Below are 19,489 nucleotides of genomic sequence, written 5' to 3'. Positions count from 1 at the left end.
TGTTCTGTAAGCCACAATATTACCCGAAGTAAAAAAAGGGTTTTTGCTTCGGTCAAAATGATTACAGCAACACTAAAAATTAATTTTTAAATCCCCCCAAAAAAGTTTATTGGGGACTTAATTCAAATTTGGGCTCTGCAGTCTGATTCTATAAGTGTCATAGTATATTTTTGACCCCCCATTCAAAAATAGGCTAAAAACAGTTTAATTGGAATTAGTAATAAACTTATATTTCTTTATACTGAACTAAAGATAATGCCCCTAGAGGCTTCTAGATGGGGGAGGTAGGGGGGGGGGGGTCAAGGACAACCCCCTCTTTCAATTTTAGTCTGAAAAAGAAAAAGTTTTTTTTTGAGGGGGCGGGCGGTAATTTTTTTCTAGGAGCTATTTCTCATGAAAGGGAAGTAGTACCCTCCACCAAAATAGTTGTAAACCTTCCCTGGATCTGAGAATCTATATACAGACACAGATCATGTTACTTTATTATAAGGATACGAAATTATATATAGGCCAGATATGAAATACTGAAGCAGCATGGAGATATTGCTAATTCTTATGTACAACAGGTATGCAAAAATAATGTTTTCATGCGTATTTTTCGTAGCGATGCTACTTTACATTTTACCATTGGCCAATTTAAATGTATACTGGCCTATCATTGATCATTTGTATTTTATGACATAAACTTTTTATGCAATATAAGCTGCTTCAAGAATTTTAGTTTGGAAGTTGAAAATAGATATGAAAAAACTCAAATTAAAATTCAAATCACAAATTAAAAGGCTAGTTATAGGATAGGATAGGTAAAATCCGTAATGGTGTGTTTTAAGGCTTAAAAATAGTAGTAGAACGATAATATTCTCTAAATATGTGTATTTCTTATTGAAAAGAACTATAGACATTTTTGTTTTAAGTTAACATAAATTTTATCGTTCTATTACTGTTTTTAACTTATAACACATAACCTTTACGGATTTTACCCGAAACCTACCTCTCCCTTTTTAAAAAATATTAAGTTTGCCCAAAAAGTTTGAACTTCATCAACCAATGCAGAAAAATATCGATGTATAACAAATAAACTTGAGCGCTTTCAAACATTTTAGGCACTTGAAATCCGCAAAGATGTGCCAATAGTGATGATAGAACAGGCCAGAAGTTCTGTTCTCATGGGTCAACCAGAGGACGCCTTAGAGGTATATAAACAAGGATGAAAACATCTATAAAAGTGAAGCTCAAAAAACGACATACAACCATTGACCAATAGATCTTTTCATGAAAATACCATTTTTCGAATTTCAATCTTCTGCTAACCTAAAAAGTTACTTTAGGGGCCTAGAAATATATGTACAAAATTTCAGCTCTCTATCTCTACTGGCGACCTAGCGCCAGGCATGTAAAATATCAACAGATAACGGTAGCACGGCGGTTTTAACAATATCTCAGTAATGTGCAGGTTTTCAGCTCTTCTGCATATTTCAATTTAAACACATAAGGCCAAAGATATTATATCCAAAAAATCTTTTGTCAAAGTCTACTCTAGACCTAGCGCCAGTCAGTTTTCTAAAATCATGCATTTTATACCTGTGAAAAATGAAATCACCAGCGCTAGGTGTAGAGTAGACTTTGACAAAAGATTTTTGGGATATCATATCTTAGGCCTTATGTGTTTAAGTTGAAATATGCAGAACACCTAAATTCACCTTCCAAGCCATTCTCTAAGCATTTTAATTTTTTTTTTGAAATAACGGGATTTCAAAACTGCCTTTTGAAAAGGCCTAAAAAATATCTTTTTTTGTCCCTTTTTTCACTGTATATAGTTACAACTTATTAAGATATTATTCTCAGTTAAAAAAAAAATTGGCACTTCCAGCACCAAAACCGGCAAAAACAGGCAGTTAAACTTCTGAACCCCTACTTAACCCCCTGACAGACCCCCCCTCTATCTCGGCTCCTGTTACAGATAGAGACATAAAACTTTTTTCTGGTTGTTCATGTGTATTTTTAGAGAATTGCTTTTTCTAGTCATAGCGGTCAGACCGATCCTTATCCGCTTTTTAGCGGCCAGTCGCTAAATATTAAAACAGCTGTAGAGCGGCCAATTTTAAAGCTAAGAAAACCAAATTTTATGACAAACTATTATTTTTTATAATATAAAAATACCTTTTCTGACCATCGCCGAAAAATGACATATAACGGAAACCGCTAATTTTGGCGGTAAAACGGTGGTTAGCGGCACTAAATAATATTTTTATCTGTTTATAGTTACAACTTATTAAGATATTATTCTCAGTTAAAAAAAAAATTGGCGCTTCCAGCACCAAAACCGGCAAAAACAGGCAGTTAAACTTCTGTATCCCTACATAACCCCATAACAGACCCCCTCTATCTCGGCTCCTGTTACAGATAGAGACGTAAAACTTTTTTCTGTTGGTTCATGTGTATTTTTAGAGAAAATTACTTTTTCTAGTCATAGCGGTCAGACTGCTCCTTATCCGCTTTTTAGCAGCCAGCCGCTAAATATTAAAAAAGCAGTAGAGCAGCCAATTTTAAAGCTAGGAAAACCAAATTTTATGACGAGCAATTATTTTTCATAACAAAAAAATGCTTTTTCTGACCATCGCTAAAAACGACAAATAACTGAAACCACCAATTTCGGCGGTAAAACGGCGGTTGGCAGTGCTAGTTTTATCTGTTTATGATCACAAAAAAGACTACATACAAAAATTGGCTGGTCTAGAGCTGTTTTAGAATTCCGCTACTGGCAGCTTAAAAACGGCAAAACTACAGGTAGGAAATAAAAAATGAGTTAAAAATCGGTCAAGGAGTGGCCAAACGGTCATGGCCTTACTATTCACGGAAGTTTATTATTACTCAAGAATTAATATATATTTATCAAAAAATTTAATTGATTTGAAGCTTACATGGACTGCCGCCACTGGCTGCGGTCAGCTGGAAACAACAGCTGATTTAAAAAAAAATTTAATATGTCATGTAGGCATGTAAGATAAGCTTAATTTTACAATTTTAAGTCTATGAGTAAAAAAATAAATACACTGGAGCCATTCAAAGTTATTTGAAGACTAGGAGGACTATATCCTGCTGGATCATACCTGAACACCTAATTTTCATCTTATTTTTTACTAAGGTTGATTAAATATTACAAAAGTAATTACACGAGAGTTGTCCTTACTTCTGATCTTAGAGCTTTGTCTTTATGGATGTTGTCATCCTATTTTTTGTCTGTATTTAATCACTTATTAATGTTGTCATCATTGTCATATTATTTGATAAAAATATCAATGCTTTACAAATAAAATTTATAGAGAAGATCATCTTGATGTTTTTAATAATTAGATTTGTATATTTTGATATTGTTGTTAACCCTTTGTAGACAAATTGATAATATTTCTAAATGTTATTTTTTTTAATTGTCTGCGTCTGGCATCTGACTAAAATAAAAATCTATTACATTAGTTTAAACAATTAACTGTCTTGACCCTTTCCAGACCCTAATCAGCCAATTTTTGTATGTAGTCTTTTATTGTGATCATAAACAGATAAAAATATTAATTGGCGCCGCCAACCGCCATTTTACCACCGAAATTGGCGGTTTCTGTTATTTGTTGCTTTTTGGCGAGGGTCAGAAAAAGCATTTTTTTGTTATGAAAAATAATTGCTCGTCATAAAATTTGGTTTTCCTAGCTTTAAAATTGGCCGCTCTACAGCTTTTTTAATATTTAGCGGCTGGTTGCTAAAAAGCGGATAAGGAGCAGTTTGACCGCTATGACTAGAAAAAGTAATTTTCTCTAAAAATACACATGAACCAACAGAAAAAAGTTTTATGTCTCTATCTGTAATAGGAGCCGAGATAGAGGGGGGTCTGTTATGGGGTTAAGTAGGGATACAGAAGTTTAACTGCCTGTTTTTGCCGGTTTGGGTGCTGGAAGCGCCAATTTTTTTAAACTGAGAATAATATCTTAATAAGTTGTAACTATAAACAGATAAAAATATTATTTAGCGCCGCCAACCGCCGTTTACCGCCAAAATTACCGGTTTCCGTTATTTGTCGTTTTTCGGCGATGGTCAAAAAAGGTATTTTTTTATTATAAAAAATAATAGTTTGTCATAAAATTTGGGTTTCTTAGCTTTAAAATTGGCCGTTTTACCGCCAAAATTGGCGGTTTCCGTTATATGTCGTTTTTTGGCGATGGTCAAAAAAGGTATTTTTTTATCATAAAAAATAATAGTTTGTCATAAAATTTGGTTTTCTTAGCTTTAAAATTGGCCGCTCTACAGCTGTTTTAATATTTAGCGGCTTGACGCTAAAAAGCGGATAAGGAGCGGTCTGACCGCTTTGACTAGAAAAAGTAATTCTCTAAAAATACACATGAACAACCAGAAAAAAGTTTTACGTCTCTATCTGTAACAGGAGCTGAGATAGAGGGGGGGTCTGTCAGGGGGTTAAGTAGGGGTTCAGAAGTTTAACTGCCTGTTTTTGCCGGTTTTGGTGCTGGAAGCGCCAATTTTTTTTTAACTGATAATAATATCTTAATAAGTTGTAACTATATACAGTGAAAAAAGGGACAAAAAAAGATATTTTTTAGGCCTTTTCAAAAGGCAGTTTTGAAATCCCGTTATTTAAAAAAAAAATTAAAATGCTTAGAGAATGGCTTGGAAGGTGAATTTAGGTGTTCTGCATATTTCAACTTAAACACATAAGGCCTAAGATATGATATCCCAAAAATCTTTTGTCAAAGTCTACTCTACACCTAGCGCTGGCAATTTCATTTTTCACAGGTATAAAATGCATGATTTTAGAAAACTGACTGGCGCTAGGTCTAGAGTAGACTTTGACAAAAGATTTTTTGGATAAAATATCTTTGGCCTTATGTGTTTAAATTGAAATATGCAGAAGAGCTGAAAACCTGCACATTACTGAGATATTGTTAAAACCGCCGTGCTACCGTTATCTGTTGATATTTTACATGCCTGGCGCTAGGTCGCCAGTAGAGATAGAGAGCTGAAATTTTGTACATATATTTCTAGGCCCCTAAAGTAACTTTTTAGGTTAGCAGAAGATTGAAATTCGAAAAAGGGTATTTTCATGAAAAGATCTATTGACCAACCATTCAATATTCATTATAGACAAGTTTACACTAAAAGACTTGATCAAAAAAAGCTTCTCTTTGAGCCTAAGTTATTAGCCTAGGAATAAATATTAAAAAATTAATGTATGTAATTTTAAATTGTATCACAAAAAGAAATAAAAAAAATCATCATGTTTAAATTGAATTACAAACTTTCTGGTAATTATTATGCTACGATTTCTAAATTGAAATTAAAAAAATATCAAATTATAGTTTTACATAATTAGTAAAAACTTCTTAAGTAAATAATCAACAAAATAATGTAAAACAAACTTTGTTGACAAAGTAATTAAAAGTTTTTTCTTCATATTTGTTAGTTTGATATTTACAACGCGTTTAATAGTAAAATCAGAAAAATGGGAAAGAGAAAGTCGAATTTAATAATTCAATTTCTTAAGTTAGATTTTAAAAAAAATTTATTTTGGGGGGGGGCAAAATTTTTTTTTTTGGGGGGGGGGATTTTTCATTTTTTAGGGGGGTTGGGGGTGTCCCACCCCCCAAGAAAATAGTTATAAACCTTCCCGGGACCTATGAGAAGCTATCCTGTTAAGGAGAACCCTATCGGTTCAGCGGTTAGCGAGATCCTTCGGTACAAACATACAAACACACACACAAACACACAGACAAACACACATCCTGTTACTTTATTATAAGGATAAATTCAATAATATCTTCAATTTTCATAGAACATAAATATGTAGGTAAATTATGTTATTAGAACTTATAGTTTAAATTTATGGATTTGAAATATATGTTCTATAGATTTAGTTGAAACTATTGAACAGAAAAAGATATGCAGTTGACTAAACTCAAGTTTAAATGCACTTCATGCAACTACCCCTTTAATAGATTTTACGAAATTTTTTTTTCAAATTCTTTATATACCTAGGTATATACTTAGGTAAATTTTCCGATATATCATATGGTGCTCAGTTTAGGATTAAAAAGTCTTATTTTTTGTATTTTCAGTTATTAAAGAGTAAGAATCAAGTATGAGTACTTATAAAAGTATTTGTATATGTATATGTATTTGTATTTGTACAAAAAGTATTACAAAAATAGTATATTATCTATAATACAAAGTAGAATGATGTCTATCCGTCTCCTTGTCCGTCTGTCTATCAGAAGCTTAAGATCTCAGTAACCACTGAACCTATTGGGCTCTACTCTTCAGGGAATATACCTAATAGTCCTGTGATGGTTTTAAGCTATTGTCTTGAGGGGAGGGACACTTAAAGCTTTTTACTTACTACTAGGATTAGCGGCTTCGCCCCTAGCCTCTAGAGGCTTCATCCCCTCCTTTATAGAATCGTTTGTTCGAAATTTGTCAAAAAAAAACGAAAAAAAAGATTGTGATGATTTTTTTCATTTAGGTTTCGCCCCAGGGTGCGGTGGGGGTTCTCCCACCCCGCTTATTTGCATTAGTTTACAAAAATAAATTGAGGGGTGGTTGATTTTTTTTGGAGGGGTGGGTTTCCCACACTCCAAGAAAATAGCCTAAAACCACCACAGGACCAGTAGATATATTCCCTGAAGATTAGAACCCAATCTGTTTGATTTACTTTGTATTAAAGACTAGTATTTTCTGAGATCTTTAGCATTAGACAAAATAACCCTACATCCTATTGTATGTATATCCTCTAAATCCTTTTTTTTCTGTTGCGAAGAATATCGCGAACTGCTGAACCGACATGATCTTTGTGAGGTTGTAGGCTATTTTCTCTGTCCTTCCATATCCCTTCGAGAACCTGTATTCAAAATGGTAGAAAAATAGCCTAAAACCATCTCGGTAACTGTGTGAAGTTTCCCTGAAATTGAGTAATCAATCGGTTCAGAAATGAAAATCTTAAGCATCAGACAAAAAACTTACTACTTTATATAATAGAATATACTCAGTACGTAATAATAGGATGTATGTATGTCTGTCAGTTTATTTGTACCGAAGGTTCTCGCTAACCGCTAAACTGATATGGTTCTCCTTTACAGGGTAGCTTCTCATAGGTCCTGGGAGAGGGTACAACCACCCTCCCAAGAAAAATTACTCTTAGAAAAAAATCACCACCCTTTCCCTATTTTTTCTTTCTTTTTAAAATTGAAATAAAAAAAGGGGGGTGGTCTACTCTCCCCTCCCTCACTAAAAAATTTATTAGCAAAGCTACTCTATACCTAATCACTTTGTCAGTCCGTTATGCTATCGGAGAAACGTGATTTTCTCGGCTCCTGTTTTTTGATTAAATAAGTTCACATTCTACATATTTTCATTGAGATTTGCCTTTTGGTTGGGGTGCTAGATCTATTCCTAGATTTTCAAGTTTTCATGGTTTTCTCGACTTCTATTCAAGATAGACGGCTTAAATTTTCAGGGAATAAATAAATTCACATTATACATATTTTCAAAAAGTTTCTTCAAGGTTTGTCTATTTGTTGCAGTGCTAGATCGATTCCTAGATGTATAGGTTTTTGTGATTTTCTCTACTCATATTCTTGAAGGCGGTTGTAATTTTCAGGGATTGTATTAGTTTTCATTCTTAATACTTCCACTAAGTTTCATTGAGATTTGCTTATTTGTTGGGGGGCTGAATTTATTCCTAGATTTTCACGTTGTTAATATATATTTTTAAAAAGGTTTAATGATTTATTTAAATAAGTTAAATGCTTATTTTTTATGACACTACTCTATAGTTTATTTATTTTCCCAGATTTCCATCCATAACTTTTGAGCTATGCTACTTAAGGATGTTGTCATCCTTGTTTTTTACTTTTTATATTTAAATGAAAAATAAAAAAAATGGGTTTTTAAATTCAACTCCCCCCCTAATCAAGTTCCTCTAGAGACCTCTAAGGGCATAGTCGCTGGTCCTTATAATAGGATAAACTTTGTACGTAATAACAGGATGTCTGTTTGTTTGTACCAAAGGATCTCGCTAACACTGAACCGATATGGTTCTCCTTAACAGGATAGCTTCTCATAGGTTTTTGGAAGTTTTTTAACTATTTTGGGGAAGAGTATCACCATCCACCCTCCCAAGAGGAATCGACTTTAGAAAAAAAATTACCTCCTCCCCCCAAAAATGAATTTTAATTGCTCACTGATTTTAAGTTAATTTTTTTCCAGATGTCTATATATAACTTTTGACTCTTTGAGCTTCGCTACTTATTTATGTTGTCATCCATGTTTACTTTTTCTTTTTAAATCTAAAATAAAAAAAATTTGGTTATTGAATTCAACTCTCCCCTCCTCAAGTGCCCCTAGAGGCCTTTAGGAGCATAGACGTTAGTTCTTTTAAATAGAGTAATAGGATATCTTGTGTCTGTCAGTCCGCTATGGTTTTCCTTTACAGGTAGCCGCTAGTAGACTTAAATGTATTGATAATGATAACTAGGAAATTATTTAAGTTATTTTTATTAGGAATGTACGTTTTTGTACGTTTTTTAACTTTTTTTTGTGTACGTTTTGTACGTTTTTTATTTTCAAAATTGGCTGGCCAGTCTGTAATTATCTCGCAGTGCAGAGAAATGCGCGAAAAAGGCCTATTTTACGCGCTTTTTCTTCAGTGAAGCTTTCCCTGTGCATCATTGGATCTTGGCTATTCCAGATTATTTGTAGGCCTTCTTATACCGCTTAAAATGGTGTGCGGGTATGATCTGTACGTTCAACCGTTTGGCAGCTAGCAGCCTTTAAAATTCATAGCTTTTTGGCAATATTCGTTACCAGCAATATTTTACCGTGAACTGCAGTAGATCCAAACTTTTTTTCGGAAATAAAACAAAAGTAGCGCGACAAAATGTCTCAAAAATCAGTCATGTAACGTTAAAAATGAGTGATTATCCATCTCTTTATTAGGGGTTTTCTTTCTCACTACTCCCCTCATCTCCCTCATTTTTATGACGTCACGTGGTGAATTTTTTTGACACTTTGTCCCGCGCTGCAAAACAAAATATTGTAGACAAAAATTAAGGGAAAAACAATTTGCATTAAAACGTCGTTTTTTAAAACCTATATACTCATTTTATTGTATTAACTCAACTTTATTTATTCATAAAATCCTGATAAAAACTTTACCTGTTTTTAGGCACTAACAGAAGTATTAAAATATAATAAAGGTCACACCTACGCCCTCATGGTCAAGGTAATTTTGTTTGTTTTAGTTGCAGAGCTACTCTACAATTTTAATCTGTCATTCTGCTAATTTGAAATGAGATTTGTAAGTTTTAAATTGTCTAGTATTATATCCAGTTTTCTACAAATATAAAAATGTACAATCATATAACATTAAAGCCAGTTTTTGTTGCCCGTGTGTTACGGACTCTATGCTGGAAAGCCCGATTTACGGCGAATGCACGCCAAATTATAGAATAACTGGCCAGGTATGGGATGAATGATCAAGAAGGTGGTTGTCAAGTTTTATTAAACTCTATAAAAGCAGTTGACAATCCTAAAAAAAGATATACATAATTAGTACATTTAAATTATATAATATGATATCAATTGCTTATTCCTACTAAAAAAAATATCCGATGTTATGACCGATTGGACTCTGTTTAATTTTTAAAGATTTAAATCAAATCTTCAGGTATTTGACAAATAAAAAGACATCTAAGCTTTTTAAAGAAAATATTTACTCAATAACAAAACTCTGAGGTTTAGGAATATCTAAAAAAATATCTTTTTCAATAGTTACTTCATTTGATTTTATTATTTAATACTTATATTTGCGATTACTTTTATTGAATGAAATCTTCCAATTTTTAACATTTACAAAACGGCCTGCTGTATTGCATCAAGATCCATGACAGATCTATATAGGAAATAAATGTCTATATATGAGCTCAAGTTTTCCAAAGGTCAGATGTTAAAAACTCATACTGGTTCAATAATCAATAATAAACTCTCAATGACCAGCATGATAAGACCCATTATTTTACTCTATGAAGAATAAATTAAATTTTTTATTTCATGTTGCTATTCAAATTATATTGAAGTATTAAATTTCTATTCATAAAATAGAAAATTTAAGTTTATAATATAGTAAATCAAGGAAAACTAAGTTTTAATGTAATATGATACTAGCGACGCCCCCGAATGTGTTCAGATATTAAACTAAAATTTAACATTTAGCTAAATAGTTTAACCCTTTCAGGACGATAATTTTAAACAAAAAACATTGGGATCCTAAAATATTTTAAAGAAAGAGAGACAAAATTATAAATACGGTTTTAAATAAAAATAATGAAATTAAAATAAAGACGGAAGAAAAGGGAAGTGAGAGAGGGACATTAAATCTTTAAAAAATGATGAATAAACGAAACTATAAAAGTCGTAGTAATCTTTATGAGTAACTTGATTTGTAGTACGGTTCGGAGAGAGATAGAAATTGAGGGATAGGTCAATGGAAGAAATAAGATTAATAGTCGGGGATAGGTCAATGGAAGAAAAATGATTAATAGTCGGGGATAGGTCAATGGAAGAAAAATGATTAATAGTCGGGGATAGGTCAATGGAAGAAAAAAGTTAATAGTTGGGGATAGGTCAATGGATGAAAAAAAGGTTAAAAGTCAGGGATAGGTCAATGAAAGAAAAAAGGTTAATAGTCGGGGATAGGTCAATAGAAGAAAAAAGGTTAATAGTCGGGGATAGGTCAACAGAAGAAAAAAGGTTAATAGTCGGGGATAGGTCAACAGAAGAAAAAAGGTTAATAGTCGGGGATAGGTCAATAGAAGAAAAAAGGTTAATAGTCGGGGATAGGTCAACAGAAGAAAAAAGGTTAATAGTCGGGGATAGGTCAACAGAAGAAAAAAGGTTAATAGTCGGGGATAGGTCAACAGAAGAAAAAAGGTTAATAGTCGGGGATAGGTCAACAGAAGAAAAAAGGTTAATAGTCGGGGATAGGTCAATAGAAGAAAAAAGTTTAATAGTCGGGGATAGGTCAATGGAAGAATAGGGTTAATATTCAGAAGTGAGATAACGTAGAATATAATTTTTTAGGTGGTGCCTGCACCACCGATTCACTAGTTTTTTCATATAAAAAACATTTTATTACACCAAAATATCTCTCTTTTTTTTGCCACACAAAACACACAATTTTTCATACTTAGGGAGGGTTAAAATAAATCACAAACTCTCACCTCTTAGACACATTTATTAAGCACCCAAACCATTACCAGATCTATGCTTCTAGAGGCATTATACCCCTCGAAAATGATAAGAAAATAATCTGTTCTTTTCTCCTCAAAATAAACACAACAACTGACTCTAACTCATGGTCCCGCATGCGCAGAGCGCATCGGAGAACACAATGCCACGCTTCCACTTCCGTCCCCCTTCCCCTTACCTCCCAGAGAAAAAGGAAAAAATGCCGCGCTTTCATCACACAACCCTTAAACAAGAAGTCTCATTAAAATATCAGAAACAATTTTCATCTTTTCTGAAAACAAACAACAAATCATTCCCAAAACACCGTGCCTTCGGCATCTCAGGACTAAAAAAACTGGTTTAATATCCGCGGAAAGCTGTTTTTAATACGATGCGAGAAATAACTATTCTGCCTTGCTTAGCTCTGATAAGAATTTAAAAAAATAAAATTATAATTTTAACATTTTTAACTACACAGGGAGATGCTTTGTATTTTACTGGATCATTCGAACATGCACTTATACATTATTACAGAGCATTAAGGTAACATTTTACAACTCTGGAGGCGTTTTTCCCTCAAAGTGACTTGTGGAGCACTAGTAGATACCCTTATTTTGAAGAAAAAAAACCAAGGGGATTAGGTAGTTTTTCGCTTCTTTGATAAAAATTTAAGTCAGGTCAAGTAAGTTTAAATAATTACTGTGTAGCCCCAAAAGGATAGAGCACCGCAAATTTAGGCCCCGTAGAAAAAAAAACATTTCCTTGTTTTTAATATTGATATCAACTGGCCACAGTGCCTTCGAAGGTGCTTTGACTTTAGTGTCAGAACCTAAATTGGGACATAGTGCATTTCATTACCCTAGGTTAGGTAACTTCATTTCACTTTTCAATAAAATCTAAAATGCAGCGGTTTTTCAGAAAATTAAATTTAAAATTTTCAAGTTCAATTTTCACCCACTAGGAGTTACCGCATAATCATGACAAGAAAAGCAAAAATTATTTATTTAAAATTTTGAACAACTTTGCTTTTATAAAGTTCTTCATGAAACCACTCCTGAAGTGAGTTAAATAATGGCCATTTTTATCAATTGCTTTGCTAAGGTCACGGAAATCCAGCCTTAAATAAATCATATATATAGAGGTTTTATGACTGACTTTATAAAAGCAAAGTTGTTCAAAATTTTAAATAAATAATCTTTGCTTTTCTTGTCATGATTATGCGGTAACTCCTAGTGGGTGAAAATTGAACTTGAAATTTTTAAATCTAATTTTCTCAAAAACCGCTGCATTTTAGATTTTATTGAAAAGTGAAATGAAGTTACCTAACCTAGGGTAATGAAATGCACTATGTCCCAATTTAGGTTCTGACACTAAAGTCAAAGCACCTACGAAGGCACTGTGTGGCATTTTGAGGGAAAGCACCACTCCAAATGAAAATTTTCATTATTCTAAATAATTTCTAGTTTTGTCCTTTTCACACTATTATTAATTTCATCTTAGGAGACCGGGCCAATACATTGACAAAATCAAGTTTGGAATTAAAAGGTAAGTTCTTTCATTTTATTCTGTACAATTCTTCTGTTGCTTTTATTTGTTTTGACAATTTTGTTTTCGTGTATTACGAGCACTCTCAACAAATTATATTAATTTATCCTATAACTAGCCTTAGTTTTTTAAATTATTTTTTTCAGGGCTTTGAGAGCCATTGATTATGCTGTGGACATAGAAATGACCCACTTTATTGTAGGTAATTTATTTATTAAGTCAATTGTTTAGTTCTGCTAGTTGTGCGACCTTCTAAAATATAATACCCGAGATGGGTTTTTGAAAGATGAATGCCGCGTTTCTTGATTGATTAATTGATTAAACAGAGTATACAACTATTTATTTAATTATTTCGCTTTTCATAGAAGAAAAACAAATGATCTTAAATCCATTTTTGCTGCATATTAATTAATGCATCTTTTTAGAGCTGTATTAGACATTATACAAATGGCTAAAATAATAACTTTAAAAGAAGTTGTATCAACTTTTTTTTTTATAGCTAGCCGGTTCTTTTAGTAAGTAGTAGATGTAAAATTTTTCATAGAATTCAAATATGCAATCGGTTTTTTTGTAGACCTCTTATTTTTTAAGTAATTTAAGTTTTTAAAAAAAATAATTAAGTCGGTTTTAAGGTACTAAAACGCAACAAAATAAAAGAAGAAAATGGTCAGTAAGAACAAAAATAGTAAGATCTTTAATTTGACACCTTACTTTTAAAATTCTGTTGAGTAATTATTGAAAAAATCTATTTTTTTAACCTCGGTATAATAAAAACTTTAGACCTAAATATTTTCTCAAACAGACATAAAAAACATGGGTTCATATATACCATTAGAATCAGAAAAATATTACGAATCCATTGTAAGCAAAATTGAAAAAAATTAAAAAATTAAAAAATTACAGAAATGGCCAATTATTTTTTTTGTTCAGACAACACTATTGTCTTCCCTTTTTTACCCCCTCTTTACCCCCTCTTTACCCCCTTCACATTTTTATACTCAATTGAAGAATTAAGACGTTGCCTGTACAACATAATATGATATTTTCATATAATTCCTTTTATTGTAGTTTATATACTATATTGTAAACTTTTTTTTTCAATTTTGCTTACAATGGATTCGTAATATTTTTCTGATTCTAATGGTATATATGAACCCATATTTTTTTATTTGTGAAATAATAAAATTAAGTTCAAAGTTTTTATTCTCGTGGGTTTAAAAAAATCGATTTTTTCAATAGTTACCTGACAGAATTGAAAAAGTAAGGTGTCAAATTAAAGATCTTACTATTTTTGTTCATAATGACCATTTTCTTTCTTTTTTTTGTTGCATTTTAGTACCTTAAAATCGACTTAATTTTTTTTTTTTTAAACTTAAATTACTTAAAAAATAAGAGGTCTACAAAAAAACCGATTGCATATCTGAATTCTATGAAAAATTTTACATCTACTACTTACTAAAAGAACCGGCTAGCTATAAAAAAAATAGTTGATACACCTTCTTTTGAATTCTTAGGTTGTATACTCTGTTGAAATCATATGGGGCATTGATCTTCAACGATCAAATAAGGATTTTAACAGAGTATACAACTTAAGAATTCAAAATTTTAAAATTATTATTTTAGCCATTTGTATAATGTCTAATTAATAAATATGCAGCGAACATGGATTTAAGTTGTATATACAAATGGCTAAAATAATAATTTTAAAATTTTGAATGCAGTGGCGTGCGAAGCACTTTGTCTAGGGGGGGGCATTTTGAAGATTTTGTAAAATTTTGCCCCCCCCCTAAATCAAAGTGCCCCGGGGGGGCACTTTGCTTTAGGGGGGGGCATTTTGATTATATATACTAATTTTAAATAAGGGCGTTTTAAGGGGTGGGATTATTTGATTATGGGCCTTCTAGTCCTTATCCCTTCTTCCCCATCCCTATTTCCCATTTATATCCCCCATCTCTTCCACCCCTCTCTTCTCCCCCATCCCTTCTCCCCACCCTACAATGACCGAAGGGAAGGGAGCTAGAAAGATCTTCGAAAAAAAAGTACAGAAGATAATTTAACCTTTTTCCCCCCCCCCTCCCCCCACCACAAAACATTTTTTATGGGAGAAAGGGGATGTTATAAAATCTCAGGAGGAAGGATGAATAACCCCATTAAAAAAATTTGGGGGGGGGGAGATAAAAACACTCATTTTGGAAATAATTTACCAAAAATAAACCTAATATGTAGAACTGATTTTAAATATTTCTTTATTGTATGACAACAAGGATGACAACATCTATAAGTAGCAAAGCACAAAAAATCATTAATAAGAATATAGACAAGAAGATTTGAAGAGCATTAGTTTAAATAAATATATATTTTAGGTAGAAAAAGTCACAAATCCTTTTTCTTGTATGTTGTGTGATGACAGTCAAAATAAATTACATAGTAGATGCTCGGAACAACGAGAGATTTTATTTTTTTGATATTATAATCCACAAAAAAAATTATTGTGCTATAAAATCCAAAGATATAAAGAACTTTGTAAAAAACAAAAAAAAATACTTGTCCTTTCATCTACAGATATGAAAATCTCTTAGAAATATGGAAAACTTTGGGGTATAGTCTCTTTTGTGGCAACGCCTCTTAGGGGCATTTCGTCGTATTTTCATAGTAGCTTTTAATAGTTTATTATAGGTTAAGTTAGGTTAGGTGATTTTCCCGCAGGGTTAGGCAATTGGCCCCACAGGGGCTATAAATAGGGGAAAAGCTACTGTGAAAATATGAAGAAATTAAGAGGCAATGTCACGAAAGGGACTATACCCGAAATTTGATTTTGATACCCTTATAGCTACAAAAATTTTGTGAATTGGACCAAACAATGGGGGAATTGTGAAAGATACAAAATTGCCAAAAACGTCCTAAAAAGCAGTCCGACCTCCAGAAATTTCTAATATTTAATTATACTCCATAATGTTGGGAGTGTTAACATTAAGTTTTAGCCTTCTATCTTTAATTGCAGTTAAGAAAATTACATTTCCCCATTAGCATTACAAACTGACAGCCATAGTTATTATAGAGAAGATAAAAAGTTATATCAACATATCCTACCCTCTTCAAATGGCAATTTAACAACATGTCAATTTTTCATGAAGTGGTGTTTTCAAGGATTTATTAGGGCAGTGTGCAAAGCGCACCGAAAAATATTTATTTCCTCTTTGAACTAAAATCAATTAACTACAACAAGAGTGACGTATTTTAACAAGTTAGGAATATAGAGTGTAGTTAGTTTTAAGGCTCTTTAATGAAAATTGCCATAAAAAAACATGTCTTTTTGTAAGGGTATGTTCTAGACGGTAGCTGTTGGTACTAGAAGTTTTAAAATTGGTTATTGCTATCATTTAACATGAATTAAACCAAAAATATGTTTTAAAAAGTTGATTCCTACGTAATTGATGATGGATTTACCCTGAAAATAGGCAAAAAACGGCTGAACGGCTGAGCCGCTAGCCGTTACTTTTCCAACTTTTTGTTCGATTTAGGGAAAATAGAACTAACAAAGATTACTCATGCAAAAGTTCAGATCGAAATTCGAATTCTAAGTGTCATTTGCTCACTGATTACGAGATGGTTGCATTAAAAAACCCCCCCTTTAGACAGACATACAATGTTGAAAAAAGGCTTAGATAAATATCAACGCTGTTTCATTTTTATTTAAATAACTTTTTGATTAAATATTTGATTTTTACAAATGTTTTTATACAATGTAATAAAAAGCAGAAACCAATTGGAAGGGCGCGAAGCGCAAATTTTTTTCTTCAAATATGCAGGGAGGAGGGAAGGTGTTTTAGGCTATTTATTACACTAGTCCCCAATATTTCATATAAACATTTTCTTATTCGTTAGCTCAACATCTTTTGGGACTAAAATGGAATATTGATTGGTTGGTTAATTAAGTTGAGTTTCCATACGTTTCATCCACTAATTGTAATCTATATAAGGGGTAATTTTGTGTATCATCATTGGGGATGTACAAAATTTCTTTGGTAAAAAGTTTATATTATACAAAAAAAAGATACTTCCTATTAAGGTTAAATGAATAGTAACTGTCTGTTTGGCGCGAAGCGCCAAAAAATTTTTTTGTTGTGTATTTCTTGATCTTTTTTTTTGGAAATTGGGAGAGTTTTGCTTTTTGTAGGGTAGGGGGCAAAAAGGGGCATTTATATTACCAGGGGGGGGCAAAACGGGGCATTTTTCAACATTTAGGGGGGGGCAGGGGGGGCGGTCGCTAGGGGGGGGCAGGGGAGGGCGTTTTGGTCGCTAGGGGGGGGCGATTGCCCCAAACGCCCCCTTCGGTTCGCACGCCACTGTTTGAATGCTTAAGTTGTATACTCTGTTGAAATCCCATTGTCTTCGTTCAATCAATCAATGTCTAAAAAATGTAGAAAATTTTTATAAAACGCCATCTCAGATAAAAATAAAATTCACATAATTTTGGAGAGTTAGATATAAGTTCTGTAGACATATATGTCGAATTTATGATTTTAATCTATTTTATCAATTTTAAACTTATCAAGATGTTTTTAATTAACAAGATTAAATTAATAAATAGAGGCATTTACATTTTTAAGCTTTATTAGTTTCCTATGTCCTACTTGGAAACTTAGCTACCATAGGTGTGTTCTGTACTTATGGCTGTAGCTGTTCTTCTGTCGGTGATGTCAGGATGGCCCGATTTTTATTTAGTAGATTTTTAGAAAATTTACTTTCCGTTAGTGACACATCCCTTCCCCTACCATTTTTTCTTACTCTTAATTTACCTTTCTTTTTATCCATCTATAATGTTTAGTTAATACTTTCAAACAGCTTCGCTACTAATGGACGTGTTATTTATTGTGTAGGGTTGATGTGGATATTCGGGGCTATGCAAGAGTATGTGGGCCGACTCCCTAAACCAGCACCCAGATCTAACTCCCAACATTCTATTAAAACTAGGAAACTAGAGAAAAAGAAGGCGGAACGAGTTACAAAAATGAAGAATACTAAAAGGTATTGTATTTATTTAACCAGGAAAAAGGTATAGCTAACAAGCGAAGTAAATATAAAACAATACTTGGGGTTGGTGGCAGGGGCGTCCAAGCTTTTTTATTTGGGGGGGTAAATTGTTTTTAAGGGGGGCGCCGCAAATTTTTTTTACCCCCCCCCCCCAATATTTTTACCCCGGGGTTAAAATTTGCTTGGGGGGGGGGTAATTACCCCCCCTGAAATCTGTTGGCAGGGGTAAATTTTGTTTACCCCTCCCCAAAAAAAAAATTTACCCCCGGGGTAAAATTTTTTTAGGGTATTTCCCCCCCCTAAAATTGTTTGGGGGGGTAAATACCACCTCCTAAATGGTTGGGGGTGAAATCATTGAATGTTCAATTGGAGGCTTTCCTGAAAAAGCTAAAGATAACCTTTTATGATGTTACGGAGATCTTTTGCATCCCACAGACATTTTACTGAATAATATTTTCAGCAAGAAAATTCTTGGACCACTTTTTGATGATCTAATATTTCTAAAACAATTGGATGGTAAAGCAAAGGAACAAGGTCTTGACAGGTACAGTTATTGGATTCAAACAGGATTTAGAAAACAAAATAACAGACAACAGCTTTTCAAGCAACTTAAACAAAACAAAAGTATAAAAACCAAAAATCAGATTAGAATCGACTGTGTATCTTTCTATAATACAAAGTAGCTTGATGTCTGCCTGTCTGTCCGTTTGTCTGTCCCTTAAGATCTTGGTAACCACTGAACCGATCGGATTCTACTCTTCAGAATACTGGTCCTGTGGTGGTTTTAGGCTATTTTCTTGGGGGGTGGGACACCCCCAACCCCCCAAAAAACAAAAAAAATCAGAAAGTAGTGGGTGTACCTTAGTGGGGGTACTTTTTTTATTTACCTCTTGGGGCCAAGCCCCTACAGGCTAGAGGCGAAGCCGCTAGTTATGTAACAAAGCAGGAAGGGAGGAGACATTGGGTTGTTAATTAAGGTGAGTGTCGAATCGTTTCAACCACTAATTGTAATCTACAGGGGATATTTTTGTAAGTTTTCTTTTTGGAATATATACCAATATATCTACTATTGTCTTATCACTTCAGATCCCTGGTAACGAAGTAGGTCTAAGTAAATAAATATTGTAGGGAAGTGGGAGAGATATATAATCTAAGTATATTAAAAAAATAACTACTTTTCGTACCAAAATGTGTACATATCTAATATTATGGCTGGATTGTTCATACACTTTCCACTGATTCGGGATTTAGATCTAGAATAGTTATTTCTCACATCGTATTATAAACAGCTTTCCGCGGATATAGATGCTAGACATAGTATTTTCGTATGGATGACCGGTTCCTATCCACCGGATTCGAATAAATACGAGAAAATTTATTGTCTGTAATTTTCAGAGTGGCTGAAGAAGCAGAATCTAGTATAAGATTTATCAGAGAAAAGGAAAAGTTCTGGAGACAACAAGCTCCATCAAAATAATCAGTGGCGTGTCGAGACAATTGCACCCATCTCCCTAACAACTAAACTGCATCTTACTTAAAATAGTTTTAATTAATCGACAAAGGGCTTTGCTCGCCTATTTAAGTATTTGTCCAATCTTGTTGATTGTTTTCTTACTTGTAATAAATAGAA

At 33.0% G+C, this 19,489-nt stretch overlaps 1 protein-coding gene across 1 annotated transcript; it reads left to right on the top strand.

Moving 5' to 3' along the window:
* The first annotated feature begins 513 nt into the window (after positions 1 to 513).
* LOC145313487 (outer dynein arm-docking complex subunit 4-like) lies at positions 514 to 19,347 on the top strand. Its single transcript, XM_080152922.1, has 9 exons — positions 514 to 566; positions 1,104 to 1,193; positions 9,221 to 9,277; positions 11,759 to 11,823; positions 12,781 to 12,825; positions 12,972 to 13,027; positions 17,706 to 17,853; positions 18,320 to 18,403; positions 19,255 to 19,347. Exons 2-9 carry the CDS (start codon positions 1,137 to 1,139, stop codon positions 19,334 to 19,336), a joined length of 594 nt encoding a protein of 197 aa, XP_080009048.1. The 5' UTR covers positions 514 to 566; positions 1,104 to 1,136; the 3' UTR covers positions 19,337 to 19,347.
* Positions 19,348 to 19,489: the final 142 nt, after the last annotated feature.

The sequence above is a fragment of the Acartia tonsa genome, chromosome 3 (genome assembly GCF_053477335.1).
Source record: "Acartia tonsa isolate MP-2025a chromosome 3, ASM5347733v1, whole genome shotgun sequence".
NCBI classification, from domain to species: Eukaryota; Metazoa; Arthropoda; class Copepoda; order Calanoida; family Acartiidae; genus Acartia; species Acartia tonsa.
This window is presented reverse-complemented; position numbering and strand designations above follow the sequence as displayed.

Bases quoted from the DNA above. Each gene is read 5' to 3' on its own strand.
- LOC145313487 (XM_080152922.1), top strand. From the start codon at position 1,137: ATGATAGAACAGGCCAGAAGTTCTGTTCTCATGGGTCAACCAGAGGAC. The intron at 9,278-11,758 runs GTAATTTTGTTT...TTAACTACACAG, and splicing joins CCTACGCCCTCATGGTCAAG to GGAGATGCTTTGTATTTTAC. The intron at 13,028-17,705 runs GTAATTTATTTA...TTTATTGTGTAG, and splicing joins AATGACCCACTTTATTGTAG to GGTTGATGTGGATATTCGGG.